At 45.4% G+C, this 21,694-nt stretch overlaps 1 protein-coding gene across 1 annotated transcript; it reads right to left on the reverse strand.

Annotated features, from left to right (window-relative positions):
• Positions 1 to 15,201: 15,201 nt before the first annotated feature.
• LOC310768121 (arylacetamide deacetylase-like 3) lies at positions 15,202 to 18,761 on the reverse strand (the record flags this gene model as incomplete). Its single annotated transcript, XM_083625828.1, has 3 exons — positions 15,202 to 16,020; positions 16,668 to 16,786; positions 18,156 to 18,761. The coding sequence occupies 3 exons, from the start codon at positions 18,759 to 18,761 to the stop codon at positions 15,255 to 15,257; spliced, it is 1,491 nt and encodes a 496-aa protein (XP_083481954.1). The 3' UTR covers positions 15,202 to 15,254.
• Between the last annotated feature and the right edge of the window lie 2,933 nt (positions 18,762 to 21,694).

The raw sequence follows: 21,694 nt of genomic DNA on the forward strand, positions 1-21,694 counted from the left end.
ACCAGGGTGGCAGCAAACACTACACAAAAGTCAGTAGAGGCAATTAGAATAAGATCTATGATTTGATCAACTTTCGAAGATTCCTCTGCTTAAAAAATATATCAAAGGAAAGCCTCTTAGTTCACATATTTTATCGATTCTGTCATTTGTATTGATGTAAACCTCCAAAAGTGGGCCACCTTGGGCCACCAGAACTGCCTGGTGACTAATAGCATGGTCTTATGCTGCCCAAAATGGCCGGCTGTGGGGTTGTCATGGAGCTGCCTAAGTATTTTGGCCCTCAATGCCTCTCCTGGTGCATACCGTGCCCCTTTGTAGTACAAGAGCCCTCCTTTTTCCTCAACCCCCCCATTTCCCCCCTTTCCATCGCTGAACTTCCTAATTTAGTTGGAGCAAACTCATCGTGTCTGGTGAACCCAACCAGATTTTGCTCCCCTACCAGTGCTCCCTCACACAACCATCGGTCTTCTGGGAACATGGGCCTGGCCACAGGAGGTCCTTCCCATTCCATTTTCTGGAAAGTGCATCCGCCCTCACATTCCCCTCCCTCCAGGAACGTATTGTATCTCAAAGTGATACTGTGAGAATGTCTGCGACCACCGGACCTTTCTCTGGTTGAGCACACGCGCTGTCCGTCAGTATTCCAGGTTCTTGTGGTTCGTTCGGACCTGGATCTGGTACTGCGCCCCAATCAAAAAATGTCTCCACTGCCAAAAGGCTGCATAAATCGCCAGCAATTCTTTGTCATAAACAGTGTAATGTTGCTCTGACTTGCTCAGTTTCCTGGAGAAAAACGCACAAGGTCTGCAGTCCTCCCCTGACCCTTGTTGCAACAGTACTGCTCCGATGGCCCGGTCTGAAGCGTCCGTCTCCACTCTCAGTGACTTCCCAGGATCCACGTGCAGGAGCTGCTCCTCAGAGGCAAAAGCCTTCTTTAACATTTCAAAGGACTGCTGCGCTTCCTTGGTCCACGCAAACTTCTTCTTGCCGCTGAGACAATCCGTTATGGGTGCTGTCAAGTGAGCAAAGTTCTTGATGAACTTCCTGTAGAAGTTGTGGAAACCTAGGAACCTCTGCACATCCTTCTTTGTTTTGGGGCTCTTCCATTCCAGCACTGCTTTCACCTTCTCCGGGTCCATGGCCACCCCTTGTCTGACAGTCGGTACCCCAGGAACTCCACCTCTCGAGCATGGAATTAGCATTTCTCCAGCTTGACCTACAAATGATGCTTCTTCAATCTCTCTAGCACCTGCCTGACATCTTTCACGTGCTGTGCTTCATTTTCAGAGAAGATCAAAAGGTCATCCAAAAAGGCCACGCAATTCTTGTACAGCAGGGGCCCCAACACGTGGTGCATAAAGGCTTGAAAGCAGGCGGATCTCGATTGCAAATCCAAATGGCATGACGAGATACTCAAACGCCCTCAGGGGAGTGAACATGGTCGTCTTCCATTCGTCCCCCTCTCTCACTCTAATCAGATTGTACGCTCCCCTTAGGTCCAGTTTGACAAAAAAATTCCCCTGCCTCGCACGCGTCAAAACATCGTCAATTCTGGGCATGGGAAAGGCTACGGGTTCAGTTACCTTGTTCAAGAGGCGATAATCCACTACAAGGCGATGCTGATTCGTCGTTTTCTTGTCCACAAAGAATACTGGGCCCCCCCTACTGCCTTCGATTCCCTTATTGAAACCCCTCTTTAAGTTCTTGTCAATTAACTGCCTCAACTCTTGCACCTCCTGGTCGGACATGGAATACAGCTTACCCACCGGCAACTGGGCCCCCGAAAGCAGGTTGATTTGGCAGTCATAGGGCCTGTGGGGGGGGCAGCTTGTCAGCCTCTCTCTTGCTGAATACCTCCTTCAAATCTTCATATTGTGGTGGCACGCACCCCTTCTCCTCCAGAGTCACCCCAGCAACCCTGGCCATAGTCATTCTTGGTTCCTTTCCCCCCAGGCAGTGTTCCAAGCAGTGAGCCGACCCAAAGGCGAGGGAACGTTGATGCCACAACATCACTGGGTCATGGAGTGCCAACCAACTCATTCCTAGTATGATGGGGGGTCCTGCCAGTGTGGCCACATGAAAGGCAATGGTTTCCGCATGCCTAGAAACCCTCATCCTCATCGGGGGTGTCTGGTGTGTCACCCCCCCCCCCGTAGCTCCCTGCCATCAATGGTGGTCACTTGCAAGGGGAAATCCGTATTTTCAATGACATATTTCCCTGACTTCCCCACACCTCCCCTTCTTATATTCCAATTCAAATTGTTAGTTCAACAAGTTCTTATCCCCAATTTTTAACCTTTTTATATTTAGTTCATTTTAAAGAAAAAACCAATTTTAACTTATAAACATCCATATTTATACATCAGTACTCATTCTTAAAACCTTTTTCTAAAGTCGACCCAAATTCCCTTCCACGAATTCCCCAATTTTCTTACTAATAACAAAACAAAATTAAAAACAAACAAAAACAAATTATAGTTATACACCCTTTGGATTCCCAAACCCCACCACCCCCTTTCCTGGTTTTGATCCCCAACAGATGTCCATCAGTCTTAATCTACTATCAGCCTGGAGACCTCACATCCGAGGCTCTTAATTCTCTCTCAATTCCTCTCTGCCGGTTTTTTTGATAGTCTTTAGTATTAAACACCAGATCTCGGAGAAGCTCTGTCCCCATAAAGTCCATGTTTCTTCCAGCCAGACCTCCATACTTAAAAGTGGAGCCCAAATCTTGTTTCTTACTCCTTTTAAGTCCAATTGTCCCGAAAGCTCCAACTTCCACCTTGATCAAATTTGTAATCCATAGGTCTTCAGATCTCCACATAAGGAGATCTCTCCATTCTTCAATCTCCAATTCAACCCAGATTTTCATCATCCAGTACTTGTTTTCCTTTGTAACCATCATGTCAGACCTCTGGCTCGATTTAACCATCATTTCAGGCCTCTGGCTCTCCTTTGTCATCTGCAAAATTACAGCTCCTCCTTCCTTTTCTTCAGAAACAACATATGTCTCCTTCTCCACACTCTCAAAACTCTCAAGTTTCTCTTTTTGTCCGGCTGCATGGGCTTCCTGAGTCAAATCCTTATCAAATTCAATGATATTATTTACTGTTAAGTTCAGAGTTGCAACATTTGTAGCCAAAACATCCATTTGGCCTTGTAACTTTCCCAAGAGAACGAAAGCTCTGTCCAGCCCAGCTTGAATTTTCCTTCCTCCAGCCATTCTTGTAATGTCCCAAATCCCCCTCTAGAGGGATTTTGGTAACTTAGTATTCTTTCCAGTTCAAATCCAAAAGTCAAGTTAGTTTGTGTCAGTTCTTCCTTGTTTTCAACAAAATATAACCAAATTGCAACAAATATCTCCAGCAGAGGCAGCAGAAACAAAGTTCTCTTTTTCCTTCTTGACAGCTAATTTTGACAGCTGTCAAACTCTTCTATATCTCCTCAACAGGCTCTCTCACAGATCACTCCCGGGTCCGGGGGGGGGGTGGCACTTCAGCTCTCAAAATTAGCTCTTATCCTCCGATACGGTTATTTATGCTTATACTGCCAAATCGTGAAATTAATATCTTTTACCCAATAAAAAAGAAGAAATTCTCTCGACCTTAGTTAACTAGTCCTTGCTTTAAATTGTTTACAAGATGGGGAGGCGGACTTCCTGTTTGCACCTTCCCCGATCGTGCCAGATTCAACAAAAAAAAAATTTCCTTTACAAGTCCAATTTCCGTACTACTCACGGGTTGTTACTTTTAGAGTCCAATTGTTCACAAGAAGAAGTCAGCGCTCTCCGACCATGGCATGCGGCTTCACTCCGCAGGAGGAGCAGTCGACTCTCAGCACCGTGCCGCTCACCCCGTCCCCCGCTCCGAAGCCTTTAAAAAGGCTCCTTCGCAGGTCGGGGGGGCGCAAATGGTGCCCGCCGAGTCACCAGGTTCACAGGCTTCTGCGCCTGTGATTTCTGAGGGTTCCTGTGTCGCCGCAGCGGCCAGACCCAGCTCCTGCGCAGCCGATTCCCTCCAGAGCTCGGAGGGAATCCGCCATTAGCCGATCGCGCTAACCCGGAAGTCCACCTTTTGGCTGCTTTCCAGTCCCTCCCCTCTTTCTTTCTGAACTCACCGGTGTTTGAAAACTCGCGTGCGCAGGCTCCATCAATTTCCATTGGCTCTGCTGCCGGCAGACTGTAGGAAGTCCCTGTAGGCATCTCAGGAATGCGGTTGCCGTGGAACCGCTCTCCTCTGGCCTCCCTCCTTTCCTGAGCCCATGCTTCCTGCCATACTCCAATCGCTAACGCCATTTTAGTTAGCTCATTCATGGACTGTGGGCAGGGGGCTCTGGATAATTCATCCTTTACTTTCGGATTGAAACGTGCCTCAAACAAAACAAAACAAAAAGGAAAGGGTTCTGACCTCCCTTTGTCTCTTCAGCCTGGTCCTCGGACCCTTGTCTGCATAAAAGAGTCCATGAGAATATCCTTGCAGTTTTAGTCATAAAAGTCTTTGTGCAAAACACGACTGAATAACTATACACACCAGGACCAACCAACCAACCAACCCAAACGCCAGCCTCAGCACAAACTAACATTTCTCACTTATATATACAACTTGGTGCAGACCGCTGAGTCATGCTGACCCAGCTTTATTCGCATTAAAGAAACAGAGGCCATTTTAGCCATGACACCCCTTCTGTTTCTTAAATGCGAAAAACCCCAACAGAAACAATACATACATTATACATACATTAAACCCAGTTTTGTCATCAATTCATTATGACATGTTGCTGGCAAAGGCTTGGTAAACAAATCAGCAATATTATCTTGTGATTGACAATACTCCAGTTTGATCACCCCATTCTGTACACAATCTCTCACATTCGCATGACGGATAGCAATATGTTTTGATGCGGATTTCATTATTTCTGAGCCCGCTAATGCAATGCACGATTGACTATCTTCATACACTTGGATAGGCAAGTCTACTTTACAATCTAGATCTTTTAGTATCTGTATAAACCACATGATTTCGTTGCATGCTAGCGATAGGCTCCCATATTCTGCCTCACAGGATGAGGTTGCAACAAATCCTTGTTTCTTTGACCTCCATCCAATTATGGAATTGGCGAACATCATAACCATTCCACTTGTAGATTTTCTAGTAGCTACACAGCTTCCCCAGTCCGCATCAACAAATACTTCTAGTTTTTCATCTTGTGTACTAGATATCTTCAAACATACATTTAATGTCCCCTTTAGATATCTGATAAGCCTTTTCAAAGCACACCAATCGGCAGTACTGGGTTTAGATACACGTTGACTCAGAACATTTGTAGCACATGCAATGTCTGGCCTTGACCACTGGCTTAAATACAACAATGATCCTATTTTTGAGTGATACAATTCAGGCTGATCAAATTCATCATCACACACTGTCTTTGGGAAATCTGGTGTCATGGGAGTCTGAACTGGCTTGCAGTTTTCCATGCCAAACTGCTCTATCAAATGAAGAATTTTCTCTCTCTGACTCAGTAGGAAGCTTCCATCTGCTTCCTGCCTTACTTCTACTCCCAAGTAATTGCTTACAGGCCCTAAGGCTTTAAGCTTAAACCTCTTTTCCAGTTGACTTGTGAGCTTCTGGATCTCATCTGTGGAACTCCCTGCCACAAGCAAATCATCAACAAAGACTAAGAGCATTAGATATTTGCTGCCTGTCCCCTTAGAGTACAGGCATGGATCAGCCACACTCCTTTTAAAACCAAGTTTTACAAGAGCTTCATTTAAACACTGGTTCCAACACCTTCTACTTTGTTTGAGACCGTAAACAGCTTTTTTCAAATGCCAGACTGCACCATTCTCCTCTTCAAACTGACGGGGTTGTCTCATTAACATTTCATGGTCTAAATTTGCATGCAGATATGCAGCATCAACATCAAAATGGTGCACTGCTAGTTGTCTTACAGCAGCAATGGAAAGCATTAAACGAAAAGTTTCACTCTTTACAGTGGGAGAAAACACTTCATCATAACTCTCCCCTTTAATCTGAGTGAACCCTCTGGCTACTAATCTGGCTCGAAAACGTGGTTCCCCAGATGCAAGGGTTTTCCTTTTATAAACCCACTTGCATGACACCACTCTGCCACCAGGTGGCGGCATTATGACCTCAAACACTTTGTTACCTTTAAAAGAGTCCATTTCTTCTTTCATGGCTTGTTCTCACAAAGCACGTTCCTCAGGGGGTAAGTCTAAGACTTCATTATAACTTTGTGGTTCCATACAACTCACATTGCATACTCTCACTCCTCCTAGGGTCAAACGTTGAGGAGGTACACCCTTGTTTGAACGCTGGGAGCGCCTAGGCACAACTATAATAATAATAATAATAATAATAATAATAATAATAATAATAATTTATTATTTATACCCCGCCCATCTGGCTGGGCCTCCCCAGCCACTCTGGGCGGCTTCCATAAAAACCAAAAATACAATAAAATATCACACGTTAAAAACTTCCCTGAACAGGGCTGCCTTAAGATGTCTTCTGAATGTCAGGTAGTTGTTTATCGCTTTGACATCTGCTGGAAGGGCGTTCCACAGGGCGGGCGCCACTACCGAGAAGGCCCTCTGCCTGGTTCCCTGTAGCTTTGCTTCTCACAATGAGGGAACCGCCAGAAGGCCCTCGGCGCTGGACCTCAGCGTCCGGGCAGAATGATGGGGGTGGAGACGCTCCTTCAGGTATACTGGACAGAGGCTGTTTAGGGCTTTAAAGGTCAGCACCAACACTTTGAATTGTGCTCGGAAATGTACTGGGAGCCAATGTAGGTCTTTCAAGACCGGTGTTATATGGTCTCGGCGGCCGCCCCCAGTCACCAGTCTAGCTGCCGCATTCTGGATTAGTTGTAGTTTCCGAGTCACCTTCAAAGATAGCCCCACGTAGAGTGCATTGCAGTAGTCCAAGCGGGAGATAACCAGAGCATGCACCACTCTGGTGAGACAGTCCGCAGGCAGATAGGGTCTCAGCCTACGTACCAGATGGAGCTGGTAAACAGCTGCCCTGGACACAGATTTGACCTGTGCCTCCATGGACAGCAGTGAGTCCAAAATGACTCCCAGGCTGCGCACCTGGTCCTTCAGGGGCACAGTTACCCCATTCAGGACCAGGGAATCCTCCACACCTGCCCGCCTCCTGTCCCCCAAAAACAGTACTTCTGTCTTGTCAGGATTCAACCTCAATCTGTTAGCCACCATCCATCCTCCAACCGCTTCCAGACACTCACACAGGACCTTCACCGCCCTCACTGGTTCTGATTTAAAAGAGAGGTAGAGCTGGGTATCATCCGCATACTGATGAACACCCAGCCCAAACCTCCTGATGATCTCTCCCAGCGGCTGCATGTAAATGTTGAAAAGCATGGGGGAGAGGACAGAACCCTGAGGCACCCCACAAGTGAGAGCCCAGGGGTCTGAACACTCATCCCCCACCACCACTTTCTGAACACAGCCCAGGAGGAAGGAGCGGAACCACTGTATGACAGTGCCTCCAGCTCCCAGCCCCTGAAGACGGTCCAGAACGATGTTATGGTCGATGGTATCAAACGCCGCTGAGAGATCCAGCAGAACTAGGAAACAGCTCTCACCTTTGTCCCTAGCCCGCCGGAGATCATCAACCAGTGCGACCAAGGCAGTTTCAGTCCCATGATGAGGCCTGAATCACGACTGGAAGGGATCCAAATGGTCCACTTCTTCCAGGCGTGCCTGGAGTTGTTCGGCAACCGCTCGCTCAATCACCTTGCCCAAGAATGGAAGATTTGAGACTGGGCGATAGTTGGCCATCGTGGCCGCATCTAAAGATGGTTTTTTAAGAAGCGGTTTAATAACCGCCTCTTTCAGCGGGTCTGGGAAGGCTCCCTCACGGAGGGAAGCATTCACCACCCCACGAAGCCCATTGCCCAGTCCTTCCCGGCTAGCTTTTATAAGCCAGGATGGGCAAGGATCCAGGAGACAGGTGGTTGGTTTCACTCGTCCACGCAGCCTGTCCACATCCTCGGAGGTAACAGATTGGAATTTTTCCCACTCAACTTGACTAGACAGAACTCTAGCACTCTCCCGCCCCGGCCCTGCTCCCACGGTGGAGTCTACTTCTTCCCGAATCTGAGCGATTTTATCTGCAAAAAACTTTGCAAAATCATTGCAGGAGAACATGTGGCCCGTACTGGGCCCCGATGTTGCAGGTGGTTCCGCTAAATTGTGAACTACCTGAAAAAGTCTCCTGCTGCTGTTCTTCTTCCCCCCTTATCTCTGGCTCTTCTTCCTCTTCCTCTAGAGAAGTATTATCTATTGCCACATCTTTTGGGGAAATCTTTGCCTCCTCCTCCTCCTGCTCCTGCGTTGCCAATGGCTGAGAAGAAGCCTCTTCTCTTACTTGCAGGGGCAGTAGGCAATCTGGGTTGGCATGGATCACAGTCCATCTGTCCTGGTCAGCGAAGTCTGCACTTCGTGACAGAACCACGCGTCCTGGGTGTAGATTGAAACGCCACCCTTTGCCATAGGACTGATATCCCACAAACCGCAGTTTCTGCGCTCTAGCGCCCCCTTTCTGGCGCTGAGCTTTGGGGATATTTACATGTGCCCAAGAACCCCAGTTATGGAGCATTTTCCACTCTGGTTCTTTCCCAAACAACACACGATATGGAATATCTTTTATAGAGCTAGACCAGGTTCTGTTAATCAAAAAGTTCGCTGTCAGAAAAGCCTCGCCCCACAGCCTATGGTTGTGACCCAATCCTGCATCCACTAGCAGGCAGTCCTTTACTGACTGTATTACAGCCCCACGTCTTTCACACAGACCATTTTCAGCAGGGCTATAAGGGTTAGTCAAACGGTGAGTGATCCCCTTACGTCGCAACCATGCCCCAAATTGTTTGTTTGTTTGTTTTTTTTAAAAAATATTTTATTAAGGGTTTTCTTGTTTTACAGTGTAAGTGTAATGCCTCGTATTTTTTTCTTCCATGTAACATTTTTACAAATCCGTTTCATTTGATGAGGCATTAGGGAGAGAAGAAAAAAGAAAGAAAAAAAGAAAGGGGGTGGAGGGAGGGGAGATGGATGGGGGTGGGGTCGAGTAGCGGTGTTTCTATTATGCTTAATGTATGTAGAGTTTGGTGTCAGCGTGCTTGTGTTGTTCACTTGTGTTCCTTTGGTGGTGAGAGAGGTTGGGGTTGGCCTAGGGTGTGATTGTTTGTTTGTGGTTGGCTGTGGTGATCTTTGTTTTCGTGTGTGAGTGAGGTGGGTGGGTGTTTTGGATCAGGTTAGCCATATTGATTTGTATGCTGTTGGTGGATTATTGTCGTTGTCCTGTTGGGCTATATTTGTGATAAAGGGGAGCCATACCGGGGTGAAGGTGTCTTCTTCTGTTTGTCCCCAAGTCAGTTTCAGTTTATTAGTTAATTTTTCTAGTAGGGCTGTTTCCCATACTATTTGGTACCATTGGTCCATGCTTACTCCTGACAGGTCTCTCCAGTGTCTGGTTATGGTGTTTCTGGCTGCTGAAAGTAGGTGGGTTATGAGTTCTTTGTGGTGTAAATGGGCATTGTTGTCTTGGAAGATGTTTAGTAGGGCCAATTCTGGGGTGAAGTCTAATACTTGTTTAGTTATTTTACATATTTCTTGTATGGCTGTTGTCCAGAATAGTTGGATTTTGGGACACTCCCACCACATGTGGAGGTATGTGCCTGTGGAGGTGCACCCTCTCCAGCATTTTGGTGAGGTTCCTGGGTGTATTAGCGCTAGTTTCCTTGGTGTTAGGTACCACCTGTAGGTGAGTTTCAGTGTGAGTTCTTTTCTTTCCGTTGATATGGATTTAAAGGGGGGTTTAGACCACATTCTGGTCCATTGAGTGGGGTTAATCTCATAGCCTATGTCATTCTCCCATTGTTTTTTGATTGCGTCTAGGGGATTTGCGGGGTTTTGGAGTAGTATTTTGTATATTGCGGATACCGCCCCTTTACCGTTTCCCTTTGTTGTTAGGAGGAGGTTTTCAAAGGTTGTCAGGGGCCTAGTTGCTGCTGATTTTACTGTTGGGTTGTTTAAGAGGGCATGTAGTTGGTGTTGTGTTAACCAGGGCATTTGGGTGTCTTCTAGTTTGTCTTGTATTTCTTGTGTTGACAAGGGTTTGTTATTTTTATAAAAGTCTATTAGGCGATATAAGCCTTTGGTTCGCCAGGTTTTTATCTGGAGGTTTTGTGCTGCATGGTGGAATAATGGGTGGTACGCCAGGGGGATTAGTGGGGATGGGGTTGGGGATAGTTTGCCTATTTGTGTTTTCCATGCTTTGAGCATGGTCTGTGTGTACCTGTTAAGTGTTGTGGGAATTTTCTTTAGTTTGTTTGGGAGGAGTGGGTATGTTGTGGTGCAGGTATTTTCAATTGTGTCCCTCTCTAGGTGTACCCATTGTTTTGTCTCATCTTCTAGTATATATGGGATTATATGGCGTATTTGGTTGGTTTCAGAACTTGAGCAAAATCCTGTGGCTCTGTACAATTAACATGACATGACACACTTTTGTTGCACCAAAAGTCAATTTATCAAGGGGAATACCCTTTGCAGTCCGTGTGGACCTCCTAGGAATAACCACTGGGCTTTGCTTCTCTTGTTGCTCCTCCAGTTCATCATTTTGTTGTTCCTCTGATTCACTGCTTGCGGCACTTTGCAAAGTGTCAGTGTCAGGGTTTCATAAGGGAATCAAAGGCCATAGGGGGGAGCCCAGTATTCTTTGTGGACAAGAAAATGACGAATCAGCATCGCCTTGTAATGCATTATCGCCTCTTGAACAAGGTAACTGAACCCATAGCCTTCCCCATGCCCAGAATTGACGATGTTTTGATGCGTGTGAGGCAGGGGAATTTTTTTACCAAACTGGACCTAAGGGGAGTGTACAATCTGATTAGAGTTAGAGAGGGGGATGAATGGAAGATGACCATGTTCACCCCCCTGGGGCGTTTGAGTATCTTGTCATGCCGTTTGGATTGCAATCAGGATCCGCCTGCTTTCAAGCCTTTATGCACCACGAGTTGGGGCTCCTGATGTACAAGAATTGCGTGGCCTTTTTGGATGACCTTTTGATCTTGTGTGTCAAGCTAGAGAAATGCCAATTCCATGCTCGAGAGGTGGAGTTCTTGGGGTACTGACTGTCGGACAAGGGGTGGCCATGGACCCGGAGAAGGTGAAAGCAGTGCTGGAATGGAAGAGCCCCAAAACAAAGAAGGATGTGCAGAAGTTCCTAGGGTTCAGCAACTTCTACAGGAAGTTCATCAAGAACTTTGCTCACTTGACAGCACCCATAACGGATTGTCTCAGCGGCAAGAAGAAGTTTGCGTGGACCAAGGAAGCGCAGCAGTCCTTTGAAAGGTTAAAGAAGGCTTTCGCCTCTGAGGAGCAGCTCCTGCACGTGGATCCTGGGAAGCCACTGAGAGTGGAGACGGACGCTTCAGACCGGGCCATCGGAGCAGTACTGTTGCAACAAGGGTCAGGGGAGGACTGCAGACCTTGTGCGTTTTTCTCCAGGAAACTGAGCAAGTCAGAGCAACATTACACTGTTTATGACAAAGAATTGCTGGCAATTTATGCGGCCTTTTGGCAGTGGAGACACTTTTTATTGGGGCGCAGCCCCAGATCCAGGTCCGAACGAACCACAAGAACCTGGAATACTGGCGGACAGCACGTGTGCTCAACCAGAAACAGGTCCGGTGGTCGCAGACGTTCTCACAGCATCACTTTGAGATACAATACGTTCCTGGGAAGGGGGGGGGGATGTGAGGGCGGACGCACTTTCCAGAAAACCTGAGTATATGGAAGGCAAAGTACCTCCTGTGTCCAGGCCCATGTTCCCAGAAGACTGATGGTCGTGTGAGGGAGCACTGGTAGGGGAGCAAAATCTGGTTGGGCTCACCAGACACGATGAGTTTGCTCCGACTAAATTAGGGAGCTCAGAGATGGAAAGGGGGAAATGGGGGGTTTGAGGAAAAAGGAGGGCTCTTATGCTACAAAGGGGCACTGTATGCACCGGGAGAGGCATTTAGGGCCAAAATACTTAGGCAGCTCCATGACAACCCCACAGCCGGGCATTTTGACCAACTCCCTTCTCTTGCAGGGGCCAATTAGTACCATTGTCTTCCGTTAGGACTTTTGGTGTAATCCTTGACGCCTCCCTTTCCATGGAGGCGCAAGTTACAGCAACAGCCAAGGCGACATTTTTCCACCTTCGCCGCATCAAGCAATTGGTCCCTTACCTTTCCCGCCCCGACCTGGCCACAGTGATCCATGCGAAGGTCATCTCCAGGCTTGAGTACTGTAATTCGCTCTACGCGGGGCTGCCCTTGAAGCTGTACCAGCGGGTACAGAATGCTGCAGCGAGGCTCCTCACGGGGTCTCTGCCATGGGAGCATATTCACCCAGTGCCTTTCAAGCTGCACTGGCTCCCGGTGGAGTACAGGGTCAGATTTAAGGTGCTGGTTTTGACCTTTAAAGCCCTTCATGGCCTAGGACCCTCAAACCAATGGGACCGCCTCTCCTGGTATGCCCCACGGAGAGCCTCAAGGTCCATAAATAGCAACACCCTAGTGGTCCCAGGCCCTAAGGAAGTTAGATTAACTTCAACCAGAGCCAGGGCCTTTCAACTCTGGCTCTGGCCTGGTAGAACGCTCTGCCTCATGAGACCAGGGCCCTGCAGGATCTGATTTCATTCTGTAGGGCCTGTAAGACAGAGTTGTTCCACCTGGCTTTTGGCTTGGAGCCAATTTGATTCCCTCCCTCCCTCTCTTTCTTTTTTCTTTTCCTTCTCCTCCTGCAATGAGGCTACATTTTAATATTTTAATGTTTCAATATTTTAATGTTGTATTTTAATTTTGTTTTAAAGTTGTAATCATTCAACTTGTTTTTATTATTGCTTGTAAGCCGCTCTGAGCCCGGCCTTGGCTGGGGAGGGCGGGGTATAAATAAAAATTATTATTATTATTATTATTATTATTATTATTATTATTATTAGACCATGCTACTAGTCACCAGACAGTTCTGGTGGCCCAAGGTGGCCGATTTTTGGAGGTTTTCATCAATACAAATGACAGAATAGATAAAATATGTGAACCAATAGCCTTTCCTTTGATATCATAGAATCATAGAATCATAGAATCATAGAGTTGGAAGAGACCACAAGGGCCATCGAGTCCAACCCCCTGCCAAGCAGGAAACACCATCAGAGCACTCCTGACATATGGTTGTCAAGCCTCTGCTTAAAGACCTCCAAAGAAGGAGACTCCACCACACTCCTTGGCAGCAAATTCCACTGTCGAACAGCTCTTACTGTCAGGAAGTTCTTCCTAATGTTTAGGTGGAATCTTCTTTCTTGCAGTTTGGATCCATTGCTCCGTGTCCGCTTCTCTGGAGCAGCAGAAAACAACCTTTCTCCCTCCTCTATGTGACATCCTTTTATATATTTGAACATGGCTATCATATCACCCCTTAACCTCCTCTTCTCCAGGCTAAACATGCCCAGCTCCCTTAGCCGTTCCTCATAAGGCATCGTTTCCAGGCCTTTGACCATTTTGGTTGCCCTCCTCTGGACACGTTCCAGTTTGTCAGTGTCCTTCTTGAACTGTGGTGCCCAGAACTGGACACAGTACTCCAGGTGAGGTCTGACCAGAGCAGAATACAGTGGCACTATTACTTCCCTTGATCTAGATGCTATACTCCTATTGATGCAGCCCAGAATTGCATTGGCTTTTTTAGCTGCCGCGTCACACTGTTGGCTCATGTCAAGTTTGTGGTCAACCAAGACTCCTAGATCCTTTTCACATGTACTGCTCTCAAGCCAGGTGTCACCCATCTTGTATTTGTGCCTCTCATTTTTTTTGCCCAAGTGCAATACTTTACATTTCTCCCTGTTAAAATTCATCTTGTTTGTTTTGGCCCAGTTCTCTAATCTGTCAAGGTCGTTTTGAAGTGTGATCCTGTCCTCTGGGGTGTTAGCCACCCCTCCCAGTTTGGTGTCATCTGCAAATTTGATCAGGATGCCCTTGAGTCCATCATCCAAGTCGTTGATAAAGATGTTGAATAAGACCGGGCCCAAGACAGAACCCTGTGGCACCCCACTAGTCACTCTTCTCCAGGATGAAGAGGAACCATTGATGAGCACCCTTTGGGTTCGGTCAGTCAGCCAGTTACAAATCCACTGAGTGGTAGCATAGTCAAGACTGCATTTTACCAGCTTCTTTACAAGAATATCATGGGGCACCTTGTCAAATGCCTTGCTGAAATCAAGGTAGGCTACATCCACTGCGTTCCCTTCATCTACCAGGCTTGTAATTCTGTCAAAAAACGAGATCAGGTTAGTCTGACATGACTTATTTTTCAGAAATCCATGCTGACTATTGGTGATCACAGCATTCCTTTCTAGGTGCTCACAGACTGTTTGCTTAATGATCTGCTCCAGAATCTTCCCTGGTATTGATGTCAGACTGACTGGGCGGTAATTATTTGGGTCCTCTCTTTCCCCCTTTTTGAAAATAGGGACAACATTTGCCCTCCTCCAGTCTGCCGGGACTTCGCCTGTTCTCCAGGAATTCTCAAAGATGACTGCCACTGGTTCTGATATATTTTTTAAGCAGAGGAATCTTCAAAAGTTCATCAAATCATAGATCTTATTCTAATTGCCTCTACTGAGTTTTTTGTAGTGTTTGCTGTCATCTTGGTTTCCAGACCCTTGATCAGCCCAATCTCCTTCCTCTGCACAAATTCCAGCTTATCAATTATCCTTATTAAATTGTAGCGCCCAGAACTGGACACAGTTCTCCTGGTCAAGGCAAAATGGAGTGGAACAATTCCTTCTCTTGATCCGGACACTATAATTCTGTTGATTCACCCTAGAACAGCATTAGCAGTGCAGATCTCCAGCCAACTAATGTGTACTAAAAGGAAAATGGAAGAGAAATGTTCATAAAATGCATATATTAGTGAATATAATATAGAAATGCAATGTAATAGAGCAAATTGCTTGTAATCCATATAAAGTAAACATGATTCTTAGGGAAATTTCACATTAAACTGCTGATAAATTTTCATGAGGAATTCCCTGCTGCCCCAAAGAATCACATATTTCTACAGAATTGTGAAGAACTGAAAAGAAGATTGGAAAAATGAGAAACTATCAGAAGCTGACATTGGCAGATTGTCCCCTCTTTATGAATGGCTCACAAATTCAAGGGATTTCCTCTCATACGTTTTTAACAAAGTCTACAATGCTGTCCATTAATTCAACTGCACCAGGGAATGCAAAGATGAATCCTTTGAAGAAGTTTATCATCCCATTAAACCCATTCTCAACATGGAACCAGCTGACTTTCACCCCATGGTCCACCAGACGTTTCTTGTACAGCAGTATGTCGTCTCGTACTACGTCGTACTCGCAGCTCACAATTAGGGTTTCAGGAAGCTTCTGGATGACAGAGTCCTCAGCAAAAAGGCAAGAATAGCCTACTAAAGCCTCTTCCAATTGCCTATAGAAGTCAGGTTCATAAGGAGCAAGTGGGACTTGTTTGTAGCCTCTCCCCTTAAATCTCTCTGGAAGGTTGTCTGGACTCAACCACTTCCCATATTTCATTGAATCTGGCACATGAGAGCCCTTCAGGACCTGGCCTAACAAAGAAGTGTCATTTCCAATATACTTCAATCCCAAGTAAGCAACGTTTTCCCGGAACAGGATGGGCATTAAACTGTTCTGCTGATAGGAAGGCAGGTTGTAGTCCATAGCCTGTGTTTGTGGATAGATGCGCACTTGAGCCCGTAGCTTTGGAAGGTCTGATCTCTCCACCAATTTCTGGGCAACAATACAAGCATAATTACCCCCCGCACTGTCCCCACCAACGATGATCTTGGAAGGATCCACCCCATGGGAAGCTGCATTTTGAATTAAGTGTATGGTAGCAGCAAGGCAGTCCTTGTACTGAGCGGGAGGAAGATGCTCAGGAGACAGGCGGTAGCTGCAGAATAAAAGAGAAGCAAAGAGGTAAACTTCCAGAATCTTTTCCAAACACATTCATGATCACCTAGAATTAAAAGAAGAGCCTGCTGGATCAGTTGTAGCAGATACAGTGCAGGTGACAGTCAGCAGGCTTATGCCCTTAAAAAACCGACTTTCCAGCTAGCAAAGGAGTGTAGGGAACGCTGGGGAAGCAGAACCGTGCAGGATTGGATCCAGCTGGTGGAAGACCATTTGCCACTTGCAACTTTCCCTCCTCCTCCTGTTTAGATGCAGGGGGCATTTCCCAGTCTCTTCCTGATTATACATTTAAAAGCCCTAACTGAACATTAGCCCCACTCCCGGATTGATTCCAGGCTGGATCTGGGTTGGGTGGTCTCCAAGTTGAGGCTGATCTGGAGGCCCTAGTTAGGGGTGCTGTGCAAGGCCTTATGCCCAGTTCATAGTCCCCTCATGGAAGCGAGCGTGTTCATGTCATAAGTGCATGAAGCACTGATTTTCAATCACAGAACAGAATGTTGACAGCTTTCGTGGGGAGCCTCTTTCTCCAGCAGGGAATATGGCCAGGGATGCCAGCCTGAAATACAGCAGCATGCTGGGCCCCTACACTCTTTCTCTACAAAAGGCCATGTGGTTGTGTTTACTTACCCAACAGACACAACCACTGAATCACTCTCCTTGGCAATCTTGCTGCAGACATCTTCGTAGAATGCTAGCAAGTTGGGAGGGAAATTCAAAATTGGGAAACAATTATGTGGAAGATATACCTAAAGAAAGGAAGCTGTTTCACAACCCAGGGATGATGCATTCACAGAAGTCCCACTGAAATGCATGGACATAGGTCACAGCAGAACCCGAAGGATGACAACTTTGGCTTCCATTGCTCTACATCAGGGATCAGCAACCTTTTTCAGCCGTGGGCCGGTCCACCGTCCCTCAGACCATGTGGTGGGCCAGACTATATGGGAGGGAGGATGAACAAATTCCTATGCCCCACAAATAACCCAGAGATGCATTTTAAATAAGAGCACACACCCTACTCTTGTAAAAACACCAGGCAGACCCCACAAATTACCCAGAGATGCATTTTAAATAAAAGGACATATTCTACTCATGTAAAAAAACGCTTTTTCCCAGACCGTCAACGGGCCAGATTGAGAAGGTGATTGGGCCACATCCAGCCCACAGTCCTTAGGTTGGCTACCCCTGCTCTACATGCTGTGAGACTACAACTCCCAGGAGTCACAGGCAGGAATGAGTGAATCCTTTCTCATTTTTCCACACTTACCTTCCGTTCTCTACCTGCCCAGGGTTTCCAGCAACTGCTAGGCAGAAGCACTGCTGCCTCTAATCTTGCCTTAAAAAGAACATTTTTGCAAAGAAATCTTCCCTTACATAAGATATTGGTACATGCAATATTCACTGACATAAGCCTTTTTATGCATCGTGCACATCCCATTGCTAGAGTGCTGCGTTGTAAGTGTCAGAGACTGACTTTGGGTTCACATATTGCTTCACAAGATGCAAAATAAATAGGTTCCCATATAAAAACAAAATGAATCAAATTACAACCTCCCCCCCCAAAAAAAAATATCTCCACCTGGCAGAGTAACAAAGGCTGGCAGTTTGCTGCTTCAGAATGTGGGGGGAGATGCCCTGGAAGAGGTTACTAGAGTAGAGCTCTCAGAGGAATCTTTGCTGCACAGCGAGGGGGGGGGGAGGATGCCCAAATTCTCCTCACAGCAGGATGGAGGAGAATGTGAAAATGCTAAGTAAGGGGGAAAGGGGAAGGACCGGATCTTGTCGCCCTTTGTGCTGTCTGAGAAACGGAAACTCAGACTGAGCACGTCGTATCGGAGAATGACAGGCGTTTGCCACATCCTGTGATTTTGAACTGTAAATAAACGTACATAAATCTTCCAGAGGCTCATTAATTCTTACCGGAGCTGTTTGTCTGTCTGAGATCATTACACACAGATTCACTCAGTTTTTATGTGGGCAATTAGAGTTTTGCTGACATAGTTCAGTTATTAACACATCCTTTTTTCCAGCTTTAGGTCCCTCTGTGACCCCATCACTTGGCGGAGAATGCTGTAAAGGGTACAAGCCATGCACCATTTTTGTAGAAGCAATTACCTTGCCCTGCTTCTTAATAAAACATTCATCACCCTCAAAAATAAATTCAAAACCAACATTGGTAAGGCACGAAATTGACAATAAAGAAAATTCTAGTTCTTCAACAAACAATACATCCCTCAATTCTGCATCTAGGCATGGCAAATAACACGTACCTATACCTGATATTGGACAATGCCGTCCATCAGCAAGACAAATGCTGTCCTTGCCTTTTGGCAATTTGCTGAGTGCTGCAAAGCAGTCAGGGCTGTTCATTATGATTCTGGCAGAGCCAGAGTCCAAAATGTAGCTGTCTGGAGAAATTGTCTTTTCTTTTCTTGCGGCTGCCGAGACGAAATGCGTCTGCTTTTCTGTCTCATGTGGATCGCTCGCTTTTCCTGGGTTTTTCACACAGCAGTCTTTCTTCATGTGCCTGAGCTTGCCACACTGATAGCATTTCTTTGCCAACATGGCACGATCCGTGGAGCGTTCTTCGGTCCCATCTCCTCCTGAGAATCTGGGTTTCTGGTTAGCAGGGCGACTCAAACTCCTCTGGTCTGCCTTCTCACTCAGCATTTCCACACACTTTTCAGTTTCCTCCTGTAGACGGGTTGTTACATACGCCATCGATAAATCTTGCCTCATGCTTTCAAGAAAGGCTATCACAATATTAAAGCTTGGTGGGAGACTGGATAGCAGGATATAGACTTGATCCAGGTCTGGAAATCTTTTACCTCTCCTTTGCAACTGGAGGAATAACATGGTGCACACCTTCAGAGTGTGTGGTTAAACATCCACCTTCAGGTAGCAAGCACAGTTCTGTACAGTCTCCTAATTAGTCCAATTTTTGAACCAGCACTGTCAGACAGGTGTATCTGACGTAGATGACCCCAATATTCTTTGGCAGAGTCCAAATCTGCAATGTGCAGGACCTGTGGTTCCTCTAGAGCCAACAAAATGTACGCTCTGGCTCTATCATCCTCTTCACGTTCCTGCTCAGAGGGTTGTGGATTCTTTTTTTTTTTTTAAATAATATTTGTTAAAGTTTCAAAGAATTACAAAAATGAAAATAAAAAGAAAACAGAAAATACAAAATACAAAGAAAAATAAAAAACAATTAAAAACAAATCAGTCTTTCCGTATCTTATCTTTCATTTAGTTGTTTCTCTGACCTCCTCACACCTCCCTTTTTTGTATTCTAATTCAGTTAGTTATTTCAGCAAATCCTTTCCATTTTTGCTTTGATCTTAATAATTTACCTTAATATATTGTATCTTTACATTCTCACCTATTCTTAATCCAATTTCACTTAATTCTATAACATTACTGCTAAAACCACATAACTTCATTCCAGCATCCTTCTAACATTCCTTAATTTTACAATGTTTCTGTAAATAGTCTTTAAATTTCCTCCAATCTTCTTCTACCGACTCTTCTCCCTGGTCTCGGATTCTGCCAGTCATTTCCGCCAGTTCTATGTAGTCCATCAACTTCATCTGCCATTCTTCCCGGGTGGGTAAATCTTGTGTCTTCCAATACTTTGCGATAAGTATTCTTGCTGCTGTTGTTGCATACATAAAAAAAATTCTGTCCTTCTTTGGCACCAATTGGCCGACCATGCCCAGGAGAAAGGCCTCTGGTTTCTTCAAGAAGGTATATTTAAATACCTTTTTCATTTCATTATAGATCATCTCCCAGAAAGCCTTAATCCTTGGGCACGTCCACCAAAGGTGAAAGAATGTACATTCAGTCTGTTTACATTTCCAACATTTATTATCAGGCAAATGATATATTTTTGCGAGCTTGACAAGTGTCACGTACCACCTGTATATCATTTTCATAATGTTCTCTCTTAAGGCATTACATGCCGTGAACTTCATACCTGTGGTCCATAACTGTTCCCAGTCAGCCAGCATAATGTTGTGTCCCATATCTTGTGCCCATTTAATCATAGCAGATTTCACAGTTTCATCCTGAGTGTTCCATTTCAACAGCAAGTTATACATTCTTGACAAAGTCTTAGTTTTGGGATCTAACAGTTCTGTTTCCAATTTTGATTTTTCCACCTGGAAGCCAATTTTCTTATCCAAATTGTATGCCTCCATTATTTGATAATAATGAAGCCAATCTCGCACTTTGTTTCTTAATTTTTCAAAGCTCTGCAATTTTAATTTATCTCCCTCTTGTTCTAAAATCTCCCAATATTTCGGCCATTTGGCCTCCATATTGAGCTTTTTCTGAGCCTTCGCTTCCATTGGTGACAACCACCTTGGGGTTTTATTTTCAAGCAAGTCCTTATATCTTATCCAGACATTAAAGAGTGCTTTTCTGACAATATGGTTTTTAAACGCTTTATGTGCTTTGACCTTTGTGGATTCAAACAAGTTTCTACACAGTGCCAAAGTCTATCACATTTTAGAACCAGTTCAAGCTTGAGAGCCCAAGTCAGGTAGTTCTTACCATTCAGACATTCCATCTGGTCAGTGTTGCCAAGATTAATAATAAACTGCGCAGGTTGCTGAGCTGACATGGCTTCTGTTCCTTGCTGCACCAGGTCTGCTCTTTCGGTACGCGGCCTCACCACTGGACCTTCAGTCCCTTCGAGGTCCTCACCAACAGCACCCTGATTCTCCAGCTTTAGCAATTCGCCATCCATAAAACACTGGGTCCCATAACCTGACGTACAGCGTAAATTAATAATGCAGAGTTTTAAAGAATAAAAGCTTTACTGAGTTAAAATAAACTTCTTCATAAACAACATGGTTCCAAACAGTTTGATTGAGATTACATACTGACTCTGTTCACAGCTGAAGCAGACAGACTCTCACTGAAATCTTACAGAGAGCACAAAAAAGAAACTGGCTGCTAAGTCACATGTCAGAGTGACTCATCAGTTAGCAGTTAGGCCTGAATAACTTTAGTAGGCCCAAATGATTGTGCAGTCCCAGCACTTCCCAGCCTGCTTTGCTGCTTCTGCTCTCATGAGTCTTTGTCACATGACAGTTAACTACACAGCTTTTAGAAGTCATCTGAAGGCTTCCCCGTATAGGGAAGCTTTTAATGTTTAATGTTTTGTTATGTGTGTGTGTGTGTTTGTGTGTTTGTGTGTGTGTGTGTGTGTGTGTGTTGGAAGCCACCGAGATTGGCTGGATCCATCCATTCAGATGGATGGAGTTCAAATAATAAAATTATCATGATCATTATTGTTGCTGTTATTATTATTATTAACATTAAGCAATTTAATGTAAGAAAATAAGAGTACTCTATCTCATATATTATCTTAAGCATCATGATTGCTCACATCAGTTCACATTTTAATATGGTTCCATTAGACATCTAAACATGTCCTGATTCTTGCCAAGACATGCGCCAGTTGTACTGTAGAGCAGTTATTCAATACCTGGTGGAGAGTAAAGACCTGGATAAGGTCAATGATGACAGTGGAGCACAGACATAGGTTATACTTACGGAGTGTGCACGCAAAAGTGCATAGGAAAGAAAGGAGGAATGTGAGAAAGAAGGAGTTTTTTATTTAAGAAAGAAAGATTAAAAGGCATGTT

This window comes from Podarcis filfolensis (assembly GCF_964270895.1).
Source record: "Podarcis filfolensis genome assembly, chromosome: 8".
Lineage (NCBI taxonomy): Eukaryota > Metazoa > Chordata > Lepidosauria > Squamata > Lacertidae > Podarcis > Podarcis filfolensis.